Source organism: Callorhinus ursinus, unplaced genomic scaffold (genome assembly GCF_003265705.2).
Source record: "Callorhinus ursinus isolate GAN/ISIS: 27379988/994484 unplaced genomic scaffold, GSC_fseal_2.0 scaffold22, whole genome shotgun sequence".
In the NCBI taxonomy this organism is placed as follows: domain Eukaryota; kingdom Metazoa; phylum Chordata; class Mammalia; order Carnivora; family Otariidae; genus Callorhinus; species Callorhinus ursinus.
Genome location: NW_027397084.1, coordinates 5,160,971 through 5,178,352, shown reverse-complemented (window position 1 = coordinate 5,178,352; position 17,382 = coordinate 5,160,971). Strand labels below are relative to the sequence as shown.

Genomic DNA, 17,382 nt, shown 5'->3' with positions numbered 1-17,382 from the left:
CTTTGAAAAAAAAAGAAAGAAACTCACTTCAAATATAATGAGATAAGCAGGTGAAAAACAAAATTATGGAAAAAGATATATTGTGCAAGCATTTTTCAAAAGAAAGTAGGAGTGGCTATGTTAATAGCAGAAAAATAGCTTCAGAGCAAAGAAAATTACCAGAGACAGAGGGGGACATTATAAAATGATAAAGGGGTCAATATGCCACAAAGAGTTAGCAATTCTAAATGTGTATGCACCAAATTACAGAGCTGTGAATTATGTGAAACAAAAACTAGAACTGAAAGAAGAAACAGACAAATCTACAGTTATAATTAGACATTTCAACAACCTGAACAGTGGGTAGAACAGCTAGACAGAAAATCAGCTAGAATATAAAAGACCACCAACCAAAAAAGATCTAATGAAGATGTGTAGAACATTCTACTTAACAAAGCAGGTTATGTATTCTCTTCAAGTGCCCATGGGATATGACAAGATAGACCATATTCAGGGCCATTGACCCCCACAACATTTAAAAGAATTTGAATCATACAGTGTATTCTCTGACTACAATGGAATGAAACTAGAAATCAATAACAGGAAACTCTCCAAACACTTGGAAACAAACAACATATTTCTAAATAATCTATGAATTGAAGGGAAAGTCTCAAGGGAAATAAAAAATTATGCTAAATTGAAAGAAAATAAAAATGCAACCTATCAGAATTTGTGGGACACAGCTAAAGCAGTGCTGAGAGAGAAATTATTATCACTAAATATTTTCATTATAAAAGAGCATAACTGTGAAATGAACAAAGCTTCTCTTTCAGTCCCCTCCCCACAAAAGAGCAAAGTAAACCCCAAACTAGAAAAAGGAAGGAAATAGTAACAGAAATCAATGTAAGTGAAAACAGAAAAATATAGAAAAAATCAGTGAAAGAAAGAGCCAATTCTTTGAAAAGATCAATAACTTTGAAAGACCTCATACAAGAAAAAGAAAAAAAGACACCCATTATTAATGTCAGGAATAAAATAGAACATAGCATTGAAGACATCAAAAGGATGATAAGGGAACACTATATGCAACCCTACACGTAGAAATTTGACAACTTAGATGAAAAGGACCTAATTCCCCCCCAAAACGCAAACTACCACAACTATTCAGTATGAAATAGATAATTTGAATAGCCCTATATTTGTTAGGAAATTGGGTTCATAATTTTAAAATTCCCAAAAAAGAAAGCTAAAGGCCCAGATTGTTTCACTGGAGAATTATGCCAAATGTTTAAAGAAGAATTAACATCAATTGTATAAACAATCTCCAGAAAATAGAAAAGTTTATTTTATGAAGCTAGGATCATCCTGATACCAAACCAGATAAAGACAGCACAAAAGAAGAAAGCTGCAGATCAGTATTCCTTATGAATACAGATGCAAAAGTCCTCAACAAAATATCAGCAAATAAAATCCAGCAATATACAAAAGGAATTATAGATGCCATGACTCCATGGGTCTCTTCCAGGGATTTAAGACTGGTCCAATATATGAAAATCAGTTAGTGCAAGCCACCATATTAACAGGTGAGAGAAGAAAAGGCACATGGACATACTGATTTGTACAGAAAAAGCATTTGACAAAATCCCACACCCATTCATGAGTTTTAAAAATCACCAGAAAAGTAGTAATAGAAGCTTGTTCAACTTATTAAAGAACATCTACAAAAATGTTACAGCTAACCTCGATCTTTTTTTTTTAAGATTGTATTTATTTATTTGACAGGGAAAGATACAGCAAGAGAGGGAACACAAGCAGGGGGAGTGGGAGAGGGAGAAGCAGGCTTCCCGTGGAGCAGGGAGCCCGATGCAGAGCTCAATCCCAGGACCCTGGGATCATGACTTGAGCCGAAGGCGGACGCCTAATGACTGAGCCACCCAGGCGCCCCTCAATCTTAATGGTGAAAGAATAAATGTTTCATCTCTGATTGTAAACAAAGCAGGGATGTCTACTGCCACCATTTTTATTTCACATAATGCTGGAAGTTCTGGTGAGTGCAATTAAGCAAGAAAAAAAATCATAAGGAAATGTCTCTATTTGCAGATGATGTGATTGTTTACTTAGAAAATCTCAAGGAATCTACAAAAAATCTCCTGGAATTAATCAGTAAATTCAGCAGGATCACAGAATATAAAGTCAACATACAAAAATCAATTGTATCGCAACATACTAACAATGAACATGTGCAAATGGTAGTTAAAAATACAATACCATTTATAGTCACTGAAAAAGAGAAAGAAATATTTAGGTGTAAATCTAATAAAACATGTATAGAAATTTATGATGAAAACTAGAAAACCTTGATAAAAGAAATGGAAGAACTTAATGAAGAGACATACCGTGTTCATGGATTGGAAAAGTCAACATAGTAAAGATGTCAATTCTCCTTAAATTGACATACACGTTTAATGCAAAGTCTATCAAATTTCTGGTTAGGTGTAGATATAGACAAGATTATTAATAATCCATATGTAAAGGCAAAAGAACTAGAATAGCTAAAACAAGTTTAAAAAGAATAAAATGGGAAGAGTCACTGTACTCAATTTCAAGACTCATTACATAGCTATAATAATCAAGATTATGCGGGTGGAGGGATAGATACAGAGATTGATGAAACAGAGTTGAGAACCCAGAAATAGACACACTAAATGTCCAATAGATTTTAGACAAACGTGCAAAAGCAATTTATTGAAATAAAAGTAACCTTTTCAACAAATGGCAGTGAAGCAGTTAGACACCAATAAGCCAAAACCAAAACCAAAAATAAAATGAACCTTGACCTAAGTCTTGAGTCATATATAAAAATTAATTCAAAATAGATCACAGACTTTTATGTAAAACATAACACTCTAAAATTTTTAGAAAAAAATAAGGAGACTGTCTTCTTAATCTGGGGCTGAAGAATAGTTCTCAGACTAGGCACCAAAAGCACAATCCATAAAAACAAAAACTGACAAATTGGACCTCATGAAAATTACAAGATTTTGCTCTGTGGCAGACCCCGTTAGGAGACTGGGAAGACAAGCTATAGGTGGAGAGAAAATATTTGCAAGCCACATATCCAGTGAGGGACTGCTATCTAGAATATGGAAAGAACTCTCTGCACTCAACATTTAAAGAACCCCGACAAGTCAACTAAAGAAATGGCAAATGATATGAACAAGTTCCTGAAGAGGATATAAAGCTGGCAAATGAACACATGAAAAGATATTCAACATCATTAGCCAGTTGAGGGTATGCAACTGAAAACCACAATGAGATATCACTACACACCTATCAGAATGGCTAAATAAAAAAGAGTGACAGCACTCAGATGTTAGTAAGGACAGAGAGAAACTGGATCATTCATAGATTGCTGGTGGAAATGTCAAGTGGGACAACTACTCTGGAAAGCACTTTGGCAGTTCTTTAAACAAGGAAGCACGCAGCTGCCAGCAATTCCACTTCTAGAGAAATGAAAACATGCGTTCACACAAAACCCTGTGCACTGATGTTTATAGCAACTTTATTTGTAATAGTCCTAAACTGAAAAGAATACAAACATCCTTCAACCATGTTTAAACAAGCTATAGTACATCCATACTATGGAATACTACTCAGAAATGTAAAGGAATGAATTATTGATACATACAGCAACCTAGGTGGATCTCAGATGTTTATGCCAAGTGAAAAAAAGCCAATCTGCTGAAGTTTCCATTATTCCAGATATTCATCTTTTCATCTTCTATTTGTATACCATTTGATTCTATTTGTATATCATTCCTTAAACTCAGTATTATAGAACTGGAGAACGGGTTAGTAGTTGTCAAGGGTAACCAAAGAGGTGGCGGTGAGAGTAAAATGGGTGTGACTATAAAAAGGCAACTTGAGTCATCTTCGTGGTGATGGATATATTCTGTACCTTGACTTCATCACTATCAGTGACCTAGTTGTGATAACATTCGATAGTTTTGCAACATGTTTACACTAGGGGAAACAGAGTAATGCATACATGGGGTTGCTCTGTATTATTTCTTATAACTGCACATTACTCTATGGTTATCTCAAAATAAAATGCTCATGAAACAACACACAATCATCATTTCTACAACATACTGTATGCACTTGCCTTTGCTTCATATATATTGCACAAAGGAGGACAAAAGCCAAGCAAGTAAGACAGATACACCCCCACTGCCATAGAATTTATAACATCGGACATGATCACTTGTACAGTGCAGTTTTACCATAAGTTATTTTAAATACCTTGCATCAGCAGTTATGTCAGTTCTTCAGTGTGTTTGAACTTGGCTGTTCTACACTGTGGTCCAGGTACCTATATGTGTTACATAGGCCACTTTCCTAATGGAAAGTTAAGAATTCTTATTTGTACAAAACTTAAACAGTGGAAATTATTCATCTTCTAAATATTGATTAGCAAATAATTGTAGATATATAACACTGGAAAGTCATGCAGACGTCTGGATCACCAGTGTAAGAAAATGAGACTTCACTGTTTGGTGGCTTCAGGTTTTCATGCCCACAGTTGCCTGATAGAGCCCAACAGTGGGTTGTAGGAATGATCATGTGCCATTTCAGGGGCACCTAGAAATGACTGCAATATTGGAGTGGTGACAAGCATAATGTTTTGAAATACTTACAGTAATGGTAACAGGATATGAAAGTATGGGTGACTGCTCCAAGAACGTACATGTTGGATGTGGTATTGTAAAGTTAGTGCCAACACAGGAGGAAATGAGAAGGACGGGTTGGAAGGAAGATGTTTATTATACTCATGGGTCTGAGAGGGGGGCCTCTGCAGGCCATGCAGGGCCACAGGGAAAAGCACTGGTATCAGTCAGGAGGCAGAAGATAACAGCCGGAGAAAAGCCTGTGCCTGAGTCTTTATTGGGGCTTCCTCAGGAAAGGCAAAGCAGGGCAGGGAAAACAATTTAGGATTGGCTACTTTGAATAATTCTTTTTGGCTTTGGGCTATACAGGTGGTTTCTGGTTGCCTGGTACCTGGCCTTGGAATGATTTTGGGCAGGGGAAATACTGGTGTGTGAGCCTAAGATAAGGAAGTAGATGGGGATATAGACTCAAGATTGGTTGGTTTGCATGTGAAAGGTATGCTTCTGGCAGGCTGAGCCCTTTGCTCTCTCCAAGAACTGGCTAGCCCCGGGAGGGCAGTCTCCACCCAGTAGTGAAGCCTCCCAATAAAGTCATGGACTTCATGGACTTCCTGAAATCAAACTCAGGACTAGTGTGTGCTGGTAATCTGATAGAGGGCAGATCTGATGATGTGGGATGACAGGAGGCATAGACATAGAATGAAGAGAAGGTAAGAGTGTAGAATCCATAACCCAAGTGAGGGAGCACTAGCATTTCACAGGGGCAGGACCTCCTATCTGTGCTAACCTGGGGTGAGGAACAGAGAATGGGTACAAATGTGTATCTTTGCAAGATTTGGTGGTAAGAAGTTGTGAGTGCTTTTACTTGATTGCCTGAGTTTCCTAGTGAGTTAGAAAGCAGGAACTGTATCTCAGAGTGGAGAGGGTTGGGCAGGTATCCAGGGGAAGTAGTAATTTTTGGGGAAAGTGAGAAAGTGAACACATTAGAGAACTATTTAGGACATTGTTGAGTGACCACAGATTTAAGTCAGCTGTTTTGTATCTTTTTCTTGGACAAAACTGAGCTAGAGGTTGATCGTAAGCCTACTGATATCTGGAAACAATGTTTAAATATCACTGCTTGACATAACTTCTAATAATTATTTCTAGGGGCACCTGGGTGGCTCAGTTGGTTGGGCGACTGCCTTCGGCTCAGGTCATGATCCTGGAGTCCTGGGATCAAGTCCCACATCAGGCTCCCTGCTTAGTGGGGAGTCTGCTTCTCCCTCTGACCCTCCCCCCTCTTGTGCTCTCTCTCTCTCTCTCTCTCTCTCTCAAATAAATAAAATCTTTAAAAAATAATTATTTCTAATTATTATTTCCTACTACAAGAAAGGAGGTTTCAAATAACAATCAAAATAAAGGTTAGGTATTAGGACAGAATAAATTATGATTTGTATAATTTAGATTTGGCTGAATCCAGCAAAATTTATAATTAATTATCTTATATAATCATAATAATTTGTATCTTGACTATAACCTCAGCATTAGGGTTCTTGCATAATCCATGGCCCAGTAACTTATTAGAAATCCTTACTAATATCTGTATTTGTGTTATCTTTCAGTATGGACCAGTATTTACAGTCTTTGTTATGGGCACCCGAATGACCTTTGTTACTGAAGAAGAGGGAATTAATGTGTTTCTAAAATCCAAAGAAATAAATTTTGAACTAGCAGTGCAAAAGCCCATCTATCGTACAGGTAAAGAATATTTTCAGATAGTTTGTTTGAAATACAACATCGGAGTCCAAGAGTAGCTTTGTTAACAATCATATCCTCGCTCCTCTATCAAGAATGTTGACGGCCCCTTCCTTATTTTACTCTTTAAAATCAGGATGGAAGGTAGAAAGAATATCTGATGAGTTTGAAAAACAAATTATTGGCAGCCTCATGTAAGTCTTAATTAGATGTGGGTAAGAGATGAGGTTACCCCACTGCTGTTTACTTTGGAAAATACTTGGAATCTGTATCCTGTTACAGCTCCCAAGATGTCCTTCACTCTGTTCTGCTGCTGTGTAGACAATGCTTCACAGGCTATAGCTCTTGGCTTGATCACATGTTGCTACTCTGTTCACTGACAGTAGAATTCCACTGCTTAGTATGCCCTTTACTGTGGCATTTCCTGACACATTCCATAGGGCTATTAAGGTAAGTGGGGCTTGGCCTCATGTAATTGGTGGCCTTTTGTTCTCCGTTGTCAGAGACTGCTGGATTGTACTTGTCAGCATGCTTCCCTTGTGACTGTCCATTTTATTTCTTCCCAGGCTGCAAACATGGAGTGCTGAGACCATTTGTCCTCCTAGGAATGGGGAGCTGTTTCATTTTGGTGCCCAATTCTTTCTCTGCTTCCCTTATGTCTGTGCTTACTTCTGTTGTCTATGGCTTCTTTCTCTTGGTTTCCTTTTTGGCTTCTTTCTTAGGTTCCTCTTCACGTAGCCTCTCATGCATCTCTTGCCATTAAAACAAACAAACAAAAAATTTAAAGCTGTCAGTTACCAAGAGCATGATGGTTATTTCTTCTTGCCCACATGAAGATCACAACATGTTGGTTAAATTCTTTGACTATTTAGTGCTTCTTGGTATTTAAACTAGGGATTTCCAGATCAAAGATAATAAATATTTTGAAGTTTGAAGGCTCTTGATCTGTAAGTTTACATATCCCTCCAGAAAAATATGCCAACTTACTCACCGATCAGGGATGCATGGAAATGATCAAGTTTTTTCACCTCTGCCTCCTCTGGGGATTTTCATGTTTAAATATTTCTATTTTAATAGACAAAATAATTTAATATGTGCCCTTGGGCCAGCCTCCCAGTCCTCTCATATATTCCCCTACTGAGGAGAAGATGTATGTTCGGGAAATCGAAACATTATTTTTATTTTTATTTTTATTTATTTATTTATTTATTTTTGGAGATTTAATTTTACATTTTTTAATTTTATTATGTTATATTAATCTCATACATTACATCATTAATTTTTGATGTAGTGTTCCATGCATTGTTTGCATATAACACCCAGTGCTCCATGCAGTGCGTGCCCTCTTTAATACCCATCACCAGGCTAACCCATTCCCCCACCCCCCTCCCCTCTAGAACCCTCAGTTTGTTTCTCAGAGTCCATAGTCTCCCATGGTTCGTCTCCCCCTCCGATTTCACCCCTTCATTTTTCCCTTCCTACTATCTTCTTTTTTAAAAAACATATATGTATTATTTGTTTCAGAGGTACAGGTCTGTGATTCCACAGTCTTACACAATTCACAGCGCTCACCATAGCACATACCCTCCCCAATGTCTATCACCCAGCCACCCCATCCCTCCCACCCCCCACCACTCCAGCAACCTTCAGTTTGTTTCCTGAGATTAAGAATTATTTTTAATTAACTTATACAAAATGTAACCTACACATAATAGGCTGACGAACTAGAAAACTAAAAACTATTTTTTGAAAAAGTTACTTTACAGACAATGAAACAGGACTAAAGAAAAATACAAAAGAATAATGAGTTTAAAAACTCATACTCTTACTAACCGAACTCAAACAGGAGTGTGTATCATGGAAGGAATGTGAACACTAATACAAAGGGAGTAATGGAGCCAAAGCTCCTCATGGGGTTAGGAAGTGTAGACACTTGAAGGAGAAATTGAAGTTAGCAGAAGAAATGTGTGCCTTGTAGTTGTGGGTGTGTGGGAATGGGGTGAAGTTGGTCAAGGAGAGAGTGTTTTGAGCAGATAGAATGTCTAAAAAATGCTGGGGAAATATAAATATAAATATTGGAAATATCACACTGTACCTGAGATACAAATTTGGGGGGAGAAGGGTCTGGAAATATCACTGGAGAACTAGAAAGATGGTGGAAGGCCTTGTGTAAACTTTGTTAAGGGTAGGAAACCAATGAAAGCTTTTAAAGGTGGAAATAAAAATCACTAGATTTGTGTTTCCCAGAGGCCCTCCTAATCACCCATTTGTAGATCACCCCTGAACGTGAATTTCCCTACAGACTTTTACTGTCTCATGGGATAGGTTGAATCTTGGCCTCCTTTTACTTGCAGGAGGTGATTTTATGTACTGGGAAGACTTTGGCTCCAGTCCCTACTGACCAAGTAATAGTAGAGGTAGATTGACTGTTTGCTTCAAAGAGTTGTTGCTTCTTTTGAAAATAGTTTTCTCTGTTTATAGCATCAATTCCAAAGAATACTTTTTTAACACTGCATGAAAAACTTTATATCATGATGAAAGGGAAAATAGGGACTTTCAACCTATATCAACTCACTGGACAACTGACTGAAGAATTACATGAGCAACTGGAGAACTTAGGCACTCATGGGACAATGGAGCTGAACAACTTAGTAAGGTAAATAGATGCATTAGTATTATTTGATCTTGTTGGTTTTTGTTTTGAGAGGTTTTCTGGAATAAAAAACTTGGAAGCCTGTGCATTGAACTTTAAAAATTATCTGGTGGATTAATGAAGTCTATCTAGCTAGGTAATTAAGAGATTATATTAATCTTTAACATTTTAATTAATGGAGCAATTTTTCGTTAGCACTCCAATTTTAAGGTGAGCCAATACAATTATTTTAATACATTTACAGTAATTTCTCCTCAGTCATTCCATGCCATGTGGAATGTACCTAACTAGAGGGGATGCTGAGCGACAGGTGAGACAGGGAAGGGTGCTGGAGGGAGTCAAGTGGCTTCAGCCAAGTTCTGAAGCTTTCTGGCAAAGGTAAGGGCTGGGCCTAGGAACCTTGAGAAAAATTCTTCCAATGCATAAGGAGATTTGGTAAATTGAAGTTACCAGTTAGGCACTTTTCCATCTCAGTAGGATACTGGGTTGCTGAAGGCAGGATTCAATAGTTCAGACTCATAAAAAAGAACAACAGTTAATATTTTGTTAGAGGTCCAGAAGGAGAGAGGAAAAAACCAAACAAACAAACAAAACAAGGCAAGCAACCAACCAAACTTTTAGTATGCCCAGTATCTACAATAAAACCAAGCAAATTCTTGGATATCTTTGAAACTTTGGGGGAAGGAGATCCTGAAAATTTTCTAGTGAGGAAGGGATGGCAAATAAAACTGAAACAAACAGTACTCAGTGTACTAATTGGTCATATTAACAATCTTTGATATTCTTTCCCTTATGTATGCCACAGTAATCATTTTTTCACTTATGGCAAAACATAATGATGATAGGTACTATACTTCAACATGTAGTAGTGTAAATCTGTAGGATCCTGTGAGAACTTGGCATATTTGGTAACTAGTATTGCCCTGATTCTTTGGCTCTCTTTTGCTGCTGTCTAAAGTCATGGACTGTATCTTAGTTATTGCTATTATTTGCTAAATAAGTACTTGTTGAAATTATATTGAATCAATTTATTTCTGCACATCATCTCACGTTTGTCAGGATCTGACAATGCTTGCTTAGAAAGCATTTTTAAAATCTTCAGATAAATGAACCACAATTTCAGTTACCCCTAACTTATCTTGACCGCAGTAAGCAAATATTAAAACCTTTCAAGAGTGACTCTTTCCCAAAAGAATCTGTCGCATATTATTATCTACCCCTAATATATAGCTATTAAATAATGCCCTTTATTGTGTCCTTTGCTTTTCTTCTTTGGTCATTGGGTCTGACTTTCTATGTGTTTTTCTTTGTAGGCATCTCCTTTATCCAGTCACAATGAATATACTCTTTAAAAAAGGTTTGTTTCCCACAGATGAGAGAAAAATCAGGGAGTTCTATCAGCATTTTCAAGCCTATGATGAAGGTTTTGAGTATGGGTGCCAGATGCCAGAATGTCTCCTAAGGTAGAGAGCTCTTCCCTACAATTAATTCACTGACCAAGCTCCTCCCAGCAATTCATACCCGTCTCATTTCCCTGTCCTAAGTAGAGAGAGCAGCATCTACGAGGAAGAGACAGAAGCTACTTCTTAAGACCAGTTTGTTTTTGGTGTGTGTATGACTTGACGAAGGAATTGAAGAAGAAAGATGCATTATTTCCTTTTTTTTTCTTATTTGAGGAGCAAAAATTTAACAGGGAGTAAGAGAGGACAGAGAAGATCTGAGAATGAAACAAAGAATTCATTTTGAGGCCTTTTACCCTGTTTATTGCTTATTATGATCACATTCATTGCTACAGTTTGGAACCATGCTTAAACCATCAAGTGTGACCCATCTTGGAGTCAGACATGGTTGTCCTTGTTCTCCCTGAGACAAAAGGAGGTGTGGTCAAATGTATTTTTCACAGCTGGCTCAGGGGTTTGAATGCAAAATAACACATGATTTTTTTTTTAAATGTCTTAAGCAGTTGGTCTATAGTGGTGACTGGTCAAAAACTATGAAAAAGATAATAGCCAATTTGCTTTACCTGGCTTAAGCCAGCACCTGTCCCTGTGCTAGCTCTTCATCCTCCAGGAACTGATAACAGCCAGAGTAAAAGTAGGACAAGCAGGTCATGGGCTCTGCTTTTTTGTTTGTTTTTGTCTTTGTTTTTTATTCAATGCCAATCCGATAGGGATTCAAACATTTGTTTGCAAAACACCCCACTAAGATGTGGCTGCCTGCCCCCTTGATTTTCCTTGTGATCTAGAAAGTCCGAAGGTAGACCTCGAATGAAATTCTAGAAAAACTGAAGAAGAAATTTGGAGAAATAATTATAATTCCATAGACATTCCCCCTTTAACACCATGACCTGTTACTCCTGATGTGCTTTCAAATTAATTTATGCACATGTTTTTTTTCTTACCTAGAAACTGGTCAAAATCCAAAAAGTGGCTTTTAGCACTTTTTGAGAAAACTATTCCAGATATGAAAACATACAGATCTGCAAAAGATAATTCCATGGTAAGTATCCCTGAGCTTTTTTGTTAAAATATGTGGGATGAAAACAGTAATAAGCTATGATTTTTAAAATAATTTTTTTTGTCAAAAATCATGAGATTATTTAGGTAGCATTTTGTGTCAAGTACTGTGTTGGATTTTTACATACATAATTCTATTAAACAACCTCATAACAATGAGGTAGGTATTAATGGTCTCCTACATAAGAAAAAAACTAAGGCTACAGACAACAACATATAACAAGGCGCTGAGGTTTTTATTGATTTATATATTATACAGTTGTGTCAGAAGTGACAGGTGGGAGTTATGACACATTAGACAAGGATAACAGAGCTCTGCAAAGTAAACTTCGTTCTTGATGCCACTACCATTAATTATTTCTCTTTTCAAATAAAGGGAGGTAGTAAGATATAATTTGAAAAGCAGTGCACGGGAAGCCGCTGTTCCAGGTGTGCCAGATCTGTGGTTCTTCAGGTGTGGTTCCTAGACCAATGGTACCAGCATCGCCTGGGGACCACTCAGACAGAGCCTCTTGGGGTGGAGCCTACCAGTCTGTGGTTTCATAGGCCTTCCAGGTGGTTCTGATGCTTGTGTAATGACAAGTTCTCAACCCTGCCTGCTCATCAGAATCTCTGGGAGCTTTTGAAAACTACCTGATTGTCCAGACCCCCTCCCTGCCTCGGAGACTGGGATTCACCTGGTCTGAATACAGGCTCAAATCCAGTCACCAGTCTCATGACCTTGGGCATAGCACCTGGCCTCTTGGCTCAATTTTACATCTACCTCATAGAATGTGGGGATTAAATGAGTTAATATTTGTGAAGCAGTTAGAGTAGTGAGGACTACCTAAGAGTTTATACCGTGTGTTTATCATTAAAAATCAGACCTTTTATTTTTTTTTAAAGAATTTTATTTATTTGAGAGAGGAAGCGAGAGAGAGAGAGAGGGAGAGAGTGTGTGTGCCTGCATGCACAAGCGGGGAGGCAGGGCAGAGGGAGAGGGAGAAGCAGACTCCCCACTGAGCAGGGAGCCCGACACGGGGCTCCATCCCAGGATCAGGAGATCATGACCTGACTCGAAGGCAGACGCTTAACCTACTGAGCCACCTAGGCACCCCCAAAATCAGACCTTTTAGTATTTATAGATGATATCTAGTGTTTTTGTTTTCTTGCCTTTCATAATTATAGCAAGTGTTATCACAAGCAACTCTACCTACTACTGGAGAGGAAGATTGCTTCAGAATAAAAGGGATGTATGAATGTTTAAGTATCTCCCACCTGAATAAAGGGAATAGAAAGCTACTCTGGAATGCCCCACATTTATAAACAGTGTTTCAGCTAAGGATTCTATTTTACAAACAGACCCAGACAAACACATTTTTGTTTGCATAATTTTCCAGGATTTAGGGGTGAAGAGGCATGTGTATAAAAGCTGCACCCAGAAGGATCTGTAATCGATGGGCCTGACAAACTGGGTTTTTAATGCCCCAACTAAAACTCTCCACTTACAGTACTTCTAGAGTAGCATTTCTTTTTCCTACTCTGAAGAAATGAGGCATTTTTAATCATATGTACTCTAACTCTCTATTTCAATAAAGACAGATTTTGAAGTTTGCTGAAGCTAATCCAATGTTTAAGACTTTGGGACAGAACTCAGTTTCAACATTCAGGAGCTGTTTTCATTTTGTTGTGTATCATTTCTGTTTCTTCCAGCAGTGTTCACACTGAGCTTGTGTTTTGTACCCAATTTTTTTTTTAAAAATGTGGTCTAAGAAGAAAATAAAAGATTCTGTTGTCTTCTGTATAAGTAGATTTCAATGGCCTAGTTAAGCAGAAGCCTGGAAGAAGTTTTTGTGTTTTGGAAATATCACACACACATTTCATCACATTATAAACATCAAGTGTGGTGATTTCTCCCTTGTTATTCTAGATATGTATTAAAATAGTATTTTCATTTAAAATGAAGATTTCACCAGAATAGCATATCCAAAGAATGAAATCCATGTATAGGATTTTCCATGAGATGTAAACTTTGTGTTATAATAATTTATGTTGTATGATAGAAACTAGCAGTAAATAAAATTTATGCTTAAATTTTAATTTTCAATTTTGCTAACCCATTGTTACGGTAACAATAACAATAAGACATTGCTAACATTTATGGGGAGCTTACTCTGTGCTAGGCATAATATTACACATTTCACAAATTCGTGACTCATTTATTTTTCACAGCAACTCTAATACCCAGCAAACTGGGGATTATTAAAACCAGAAAGCTGAGGATTAGAGTGGTTAATCACTTTTGAAACATTACATGTCTTTGCAAGTCACAGTACTAGTCTCTCATCGTGTATTTTCTTTGATAGTGATTTAACAGTTGTTTCATGTATCCTAAGATCTGAAGCAAAACTACTACATGATGGTACAATACAGTTCTCTTATTCCCTAATCCATGAAAGTTGTGGGCAATATCTCTCATGGGGCAGTATAGCACAGTAGCTAAGGGTGTGTGGGCTCTGGAGCCAGGGCCAAGATCACAGAGTTTGAATCCCAGCTCAACCACCAACAAGCTACCTGTTCTGGCAAAGTTCCCTAACTTAATTGTGCTTCAGTTTCCTCAAATGTAAAATGGTGAAGATAATAGTATCTACTTCTTCAAATTGTGCTGAGGATTGAACGGTTCAATATTTGCAAAGCACTTAAAACAGTACTTGCCTTACCAAGCAATGACTAGGCATTAGCTACCATTATTTTTATCACCTGAACCTGAGTTATTTAAGATTCAAAGTACATGAGTAACTTAATGAAAATGTGTCTGAATTTCTTCCCCATGATGGGGAATGACCATTGACAAAGGTGTGACTGGGAAACCTCCCAGTGAAGATAAAGCTTTCGTGGAATTTGTGTGATGACCTGAGAGCAACCATCGGTGGCCTTGGATGGGGCCCTGATCTTAGTTGGCACCATTCCAGTCAAATATCACTTCTCTGCATATTGTGGTATTTATACCATATCCTGACTTGGCAGTGATTTCTCCATGGTGTATAGGCAGAGAATCTTCATGGCAGATGGGGGAAGGGTTTTCTCTGGAATGCTCCAGATATCTGTGTTTCTATGTTGCTTGCATTTTCCTAAAAGCAGAGGTTTATTTTAAAAATTTGTCAAAATGATAATATGTACTAAGTTTTGTTTTAAGCTCTTTATAGGTAGTAACTGATTTAATTCTCACAACAATCCTCTGAGGTAGGTACCATGTTATGACCATTTTATAGATGATGAAATTGAGACACAGAGCTTCAAGTAACTTGTCCAATGTTACCCAGGTCGTGACTAACTAAGCCAGGTTCTGGTTCTACATGTGAGGATCTTGGAAGTTGCCACTCCATCCTAACAACAAGTACAAGGCTGAACAGACCAATATTAGAATTATCAGACTGGGACTTTAAAACAACTATGATTAATATGCCAAGGGCTTTAATGTGTAAATTTAGACAGCATGCCAGAACAGATAGACAATATAAGCAGAGAGATGGAAATCCTAAGAATGAACCACAATTAAATGCTAGATATAATAAACACTATAACATAAATGAAGGATGTCCTTGATGGGCTTATTTGTAGACTGGCAGAGCTGAGAAAAGAATCTCTAGAGGATATATCAGTTGAGTCTCCAAAAGCTGAAACACAAAGAGAACAAAGACTAAAACAAGAACAGAATACCCAAAAACTATGGAACTGTGGGACAACTATAAAAGGGGTAGCATACATATAGTGGGAATACTAGAAGGAGAAGAAAGGGGAAAAGGAACAGAAGAAGTATTAGACACAATAATGACAGAATTTTCCACAATTGGTGTCAGACACCAAACCATAGATCCAGGAAGCTCAGAGAACACCAAGCATGTAAACACCAAAAACATATCATTTTTAAATTACAAAAAAACAAAGATAAAAAATCCTAAAGAAGCCAGAAGGAAAAAACACCATATCTATAGAGGAACAAAGATAATAATTATATCTGACTTCTCCTTAGAAACCATGCAAAGCAAAACTAGTATAGAGTGAAATATTAAGAGTTGAGTGAGAAAAAAAAAAAAACACATCAATCTGGAATTCTGCACCCGGTGAAATTATCTTTTAAAAGTGAAGGAGAAATAAAGGCTTTTGCAGACAAACAAAAAATGAGGGAGTTTGTTGTCAGTAGACCTTCCTTATAAGAAATACTAAAGGAAGTTCTTCAGAGAGAAGAAAAATAATACAGGTCAGAAATTCAGATCTACATAAAGAAGGGAAGAGCATCAAAGAAGAAATAAGTAAAGGTGAAATAGAAATTTATTTTCCTTATTCTTAATTGATCTAACAGGTAACAATTTGTCCAAATTATAGCAATACTATATTCAGATATATATATATACACATATATATATATAGACATACACACTTATGTGTGCTTGTATATAAATGAAATGATTATGTATGGTTATCTGCATGTCTGTATCCTTTATCATATCCTTCTATAATAATAATCCAGTAAATAAAATGTTTCTCTCACTTTTAGCAAATTAACTGAACCTGAGGAAGGGGTTGTGGGTACCTCTGATTTGTACAGCCAGTCAGCCAGAAGTACAGATAACAGCCTAGACTTGCAGCTGGCATCTGAAGTCCAAGGAGGAGGCTGTTAGAACCTCCAATCTGTAGCCAGTTGGTCCAAAGTACAGGTAATAACCTGGGCCATGACTGGCATCTGGAGGGCAGGTGGGAGTGGAGAAAGGGTATAGTCTTGTAGGACAAAACCCTTAACTTGTAGAACCTCATGCTAGTTCTAGGTAGATGGTGTCAGGATTGAGTTGAACTGAGTTGAATTATAGGGCACCCAGATAGTGTCCTGAGTATTTGTATTGTTGTTTGGGACTCCTCCCTCCACATATACACACACATTAGAAATTGGTACCAGAACTCCAGAGCGAGGATGTCCTCTTTACCACTTCTTTTCAACACAGTACTGGAAGTCCTATGCAATAAATCAAGAAAGGAAATAAAAGTTACACATACTGGGAAAGAAGACATAAAACTGTCTTTGTTCACAGATGTCATGATTATATTTGTAGAAAATCCAAGAGAATCAACAAAAAACTACTGGAACTAACAAACAATTACAGCAAAGTTGCAGGATACAAGTTCATATCCAAAAGTTAATTGCTTTCCCATGTACCAATAATGAATGTGTGGAGTATGAAACTAGAAACACAATGTGCCATTTACATTAGTATTCCCCAAAATGAAATACTTGGTATAAACCTGACCAAAGGTATATAAGCTCTGTATGAAGAAAGCTACAAAACTCTGATGAACAAAACCAAAGAACTTATGTAAATAGATATTTTATGTTCATGGATAGGAGGATTCAATATTGTCAAGATGTCAGTTCTTCCCAATTCAACCTATACATTCAATGCAGTCTCAATCAAAATCCCAATGAAGTTATTTTATGGATATCAACAAACTGATTCTAAGGTTTATATGGAGAGGCAAAAGACCCAGAATCACCAACACAATATTCAAGGAGAAGAACAAAGTTCTTCAAAAGAGCAATGCTACCCAACTTCAAGATTTACTGTAATGTTATAGTGTGGTATTGGTGAAAGAATAGACAAGTAGATCAATGGAACAGAATAGAGAGCCCAGAAATAGACCCCTTTAAATATAATCAACTGACCTTTGACAAAGAAGCTGGAGGCAATATAGTGAAACAAAGATAGACTCTTCAACAAATGGTGCAGGAACAACTAGACATCCACATGCAAAAAAAGAAAGGAAAGAAAGGAAGGAAGGAAGGAAGGAAGGAAGGAAG

At 37.3% G+C, this 17,382-nt stretch overlaps 2 protein-coding genes across 7 annotated transcripts in view; both read left to right on the top strand.

Annotated features, from left to right (window-relative positions):
* The window catches only part of RCAN2 (regulator of calcineurin 2), a 413,249-nt gene that overhangs the window by 8,126 nt on the left and 387,741 nt on the right, over window positions 1–17,382 (top strand). The window lies entirely within an intron of this gene.
* The window catches only part of CYP39A1 (cytochrome P450 family 39 subfamily A member 1), an 88,083-nt gene that overhangs the window by 8,375 nt on the left and 62,326 nt on the right, over window positions 1–17,382 (top strand). For 5 of the 6 annotated variants that reach the window (XM_025890781.2, XM_025890785.2, XM_073905037.1 and 2 more), the window contains 4 exons: window positions 6,251–6,386; window positions 8,865–9,039; window positions 10,350–10,499; window positions 11,442–11,535. In XM_025890781.2, coding sequence (XP_025746566.1) covers window positions 6,251–6,386; window positions 8,865–9,039; window positions 10,350–10,499; window positions 11,442–11,535 — 555 coding nt within the window. The remainder of the gene's footprint in view (window positions 1–6,250; window positions 6,387–8,864; window positions 9,040–10,349; window positions 10,500–11,441; window positions 11,536–17,382) is intronic. The other variant, XM_073905040.1, reaches the window with a different exon arrangement.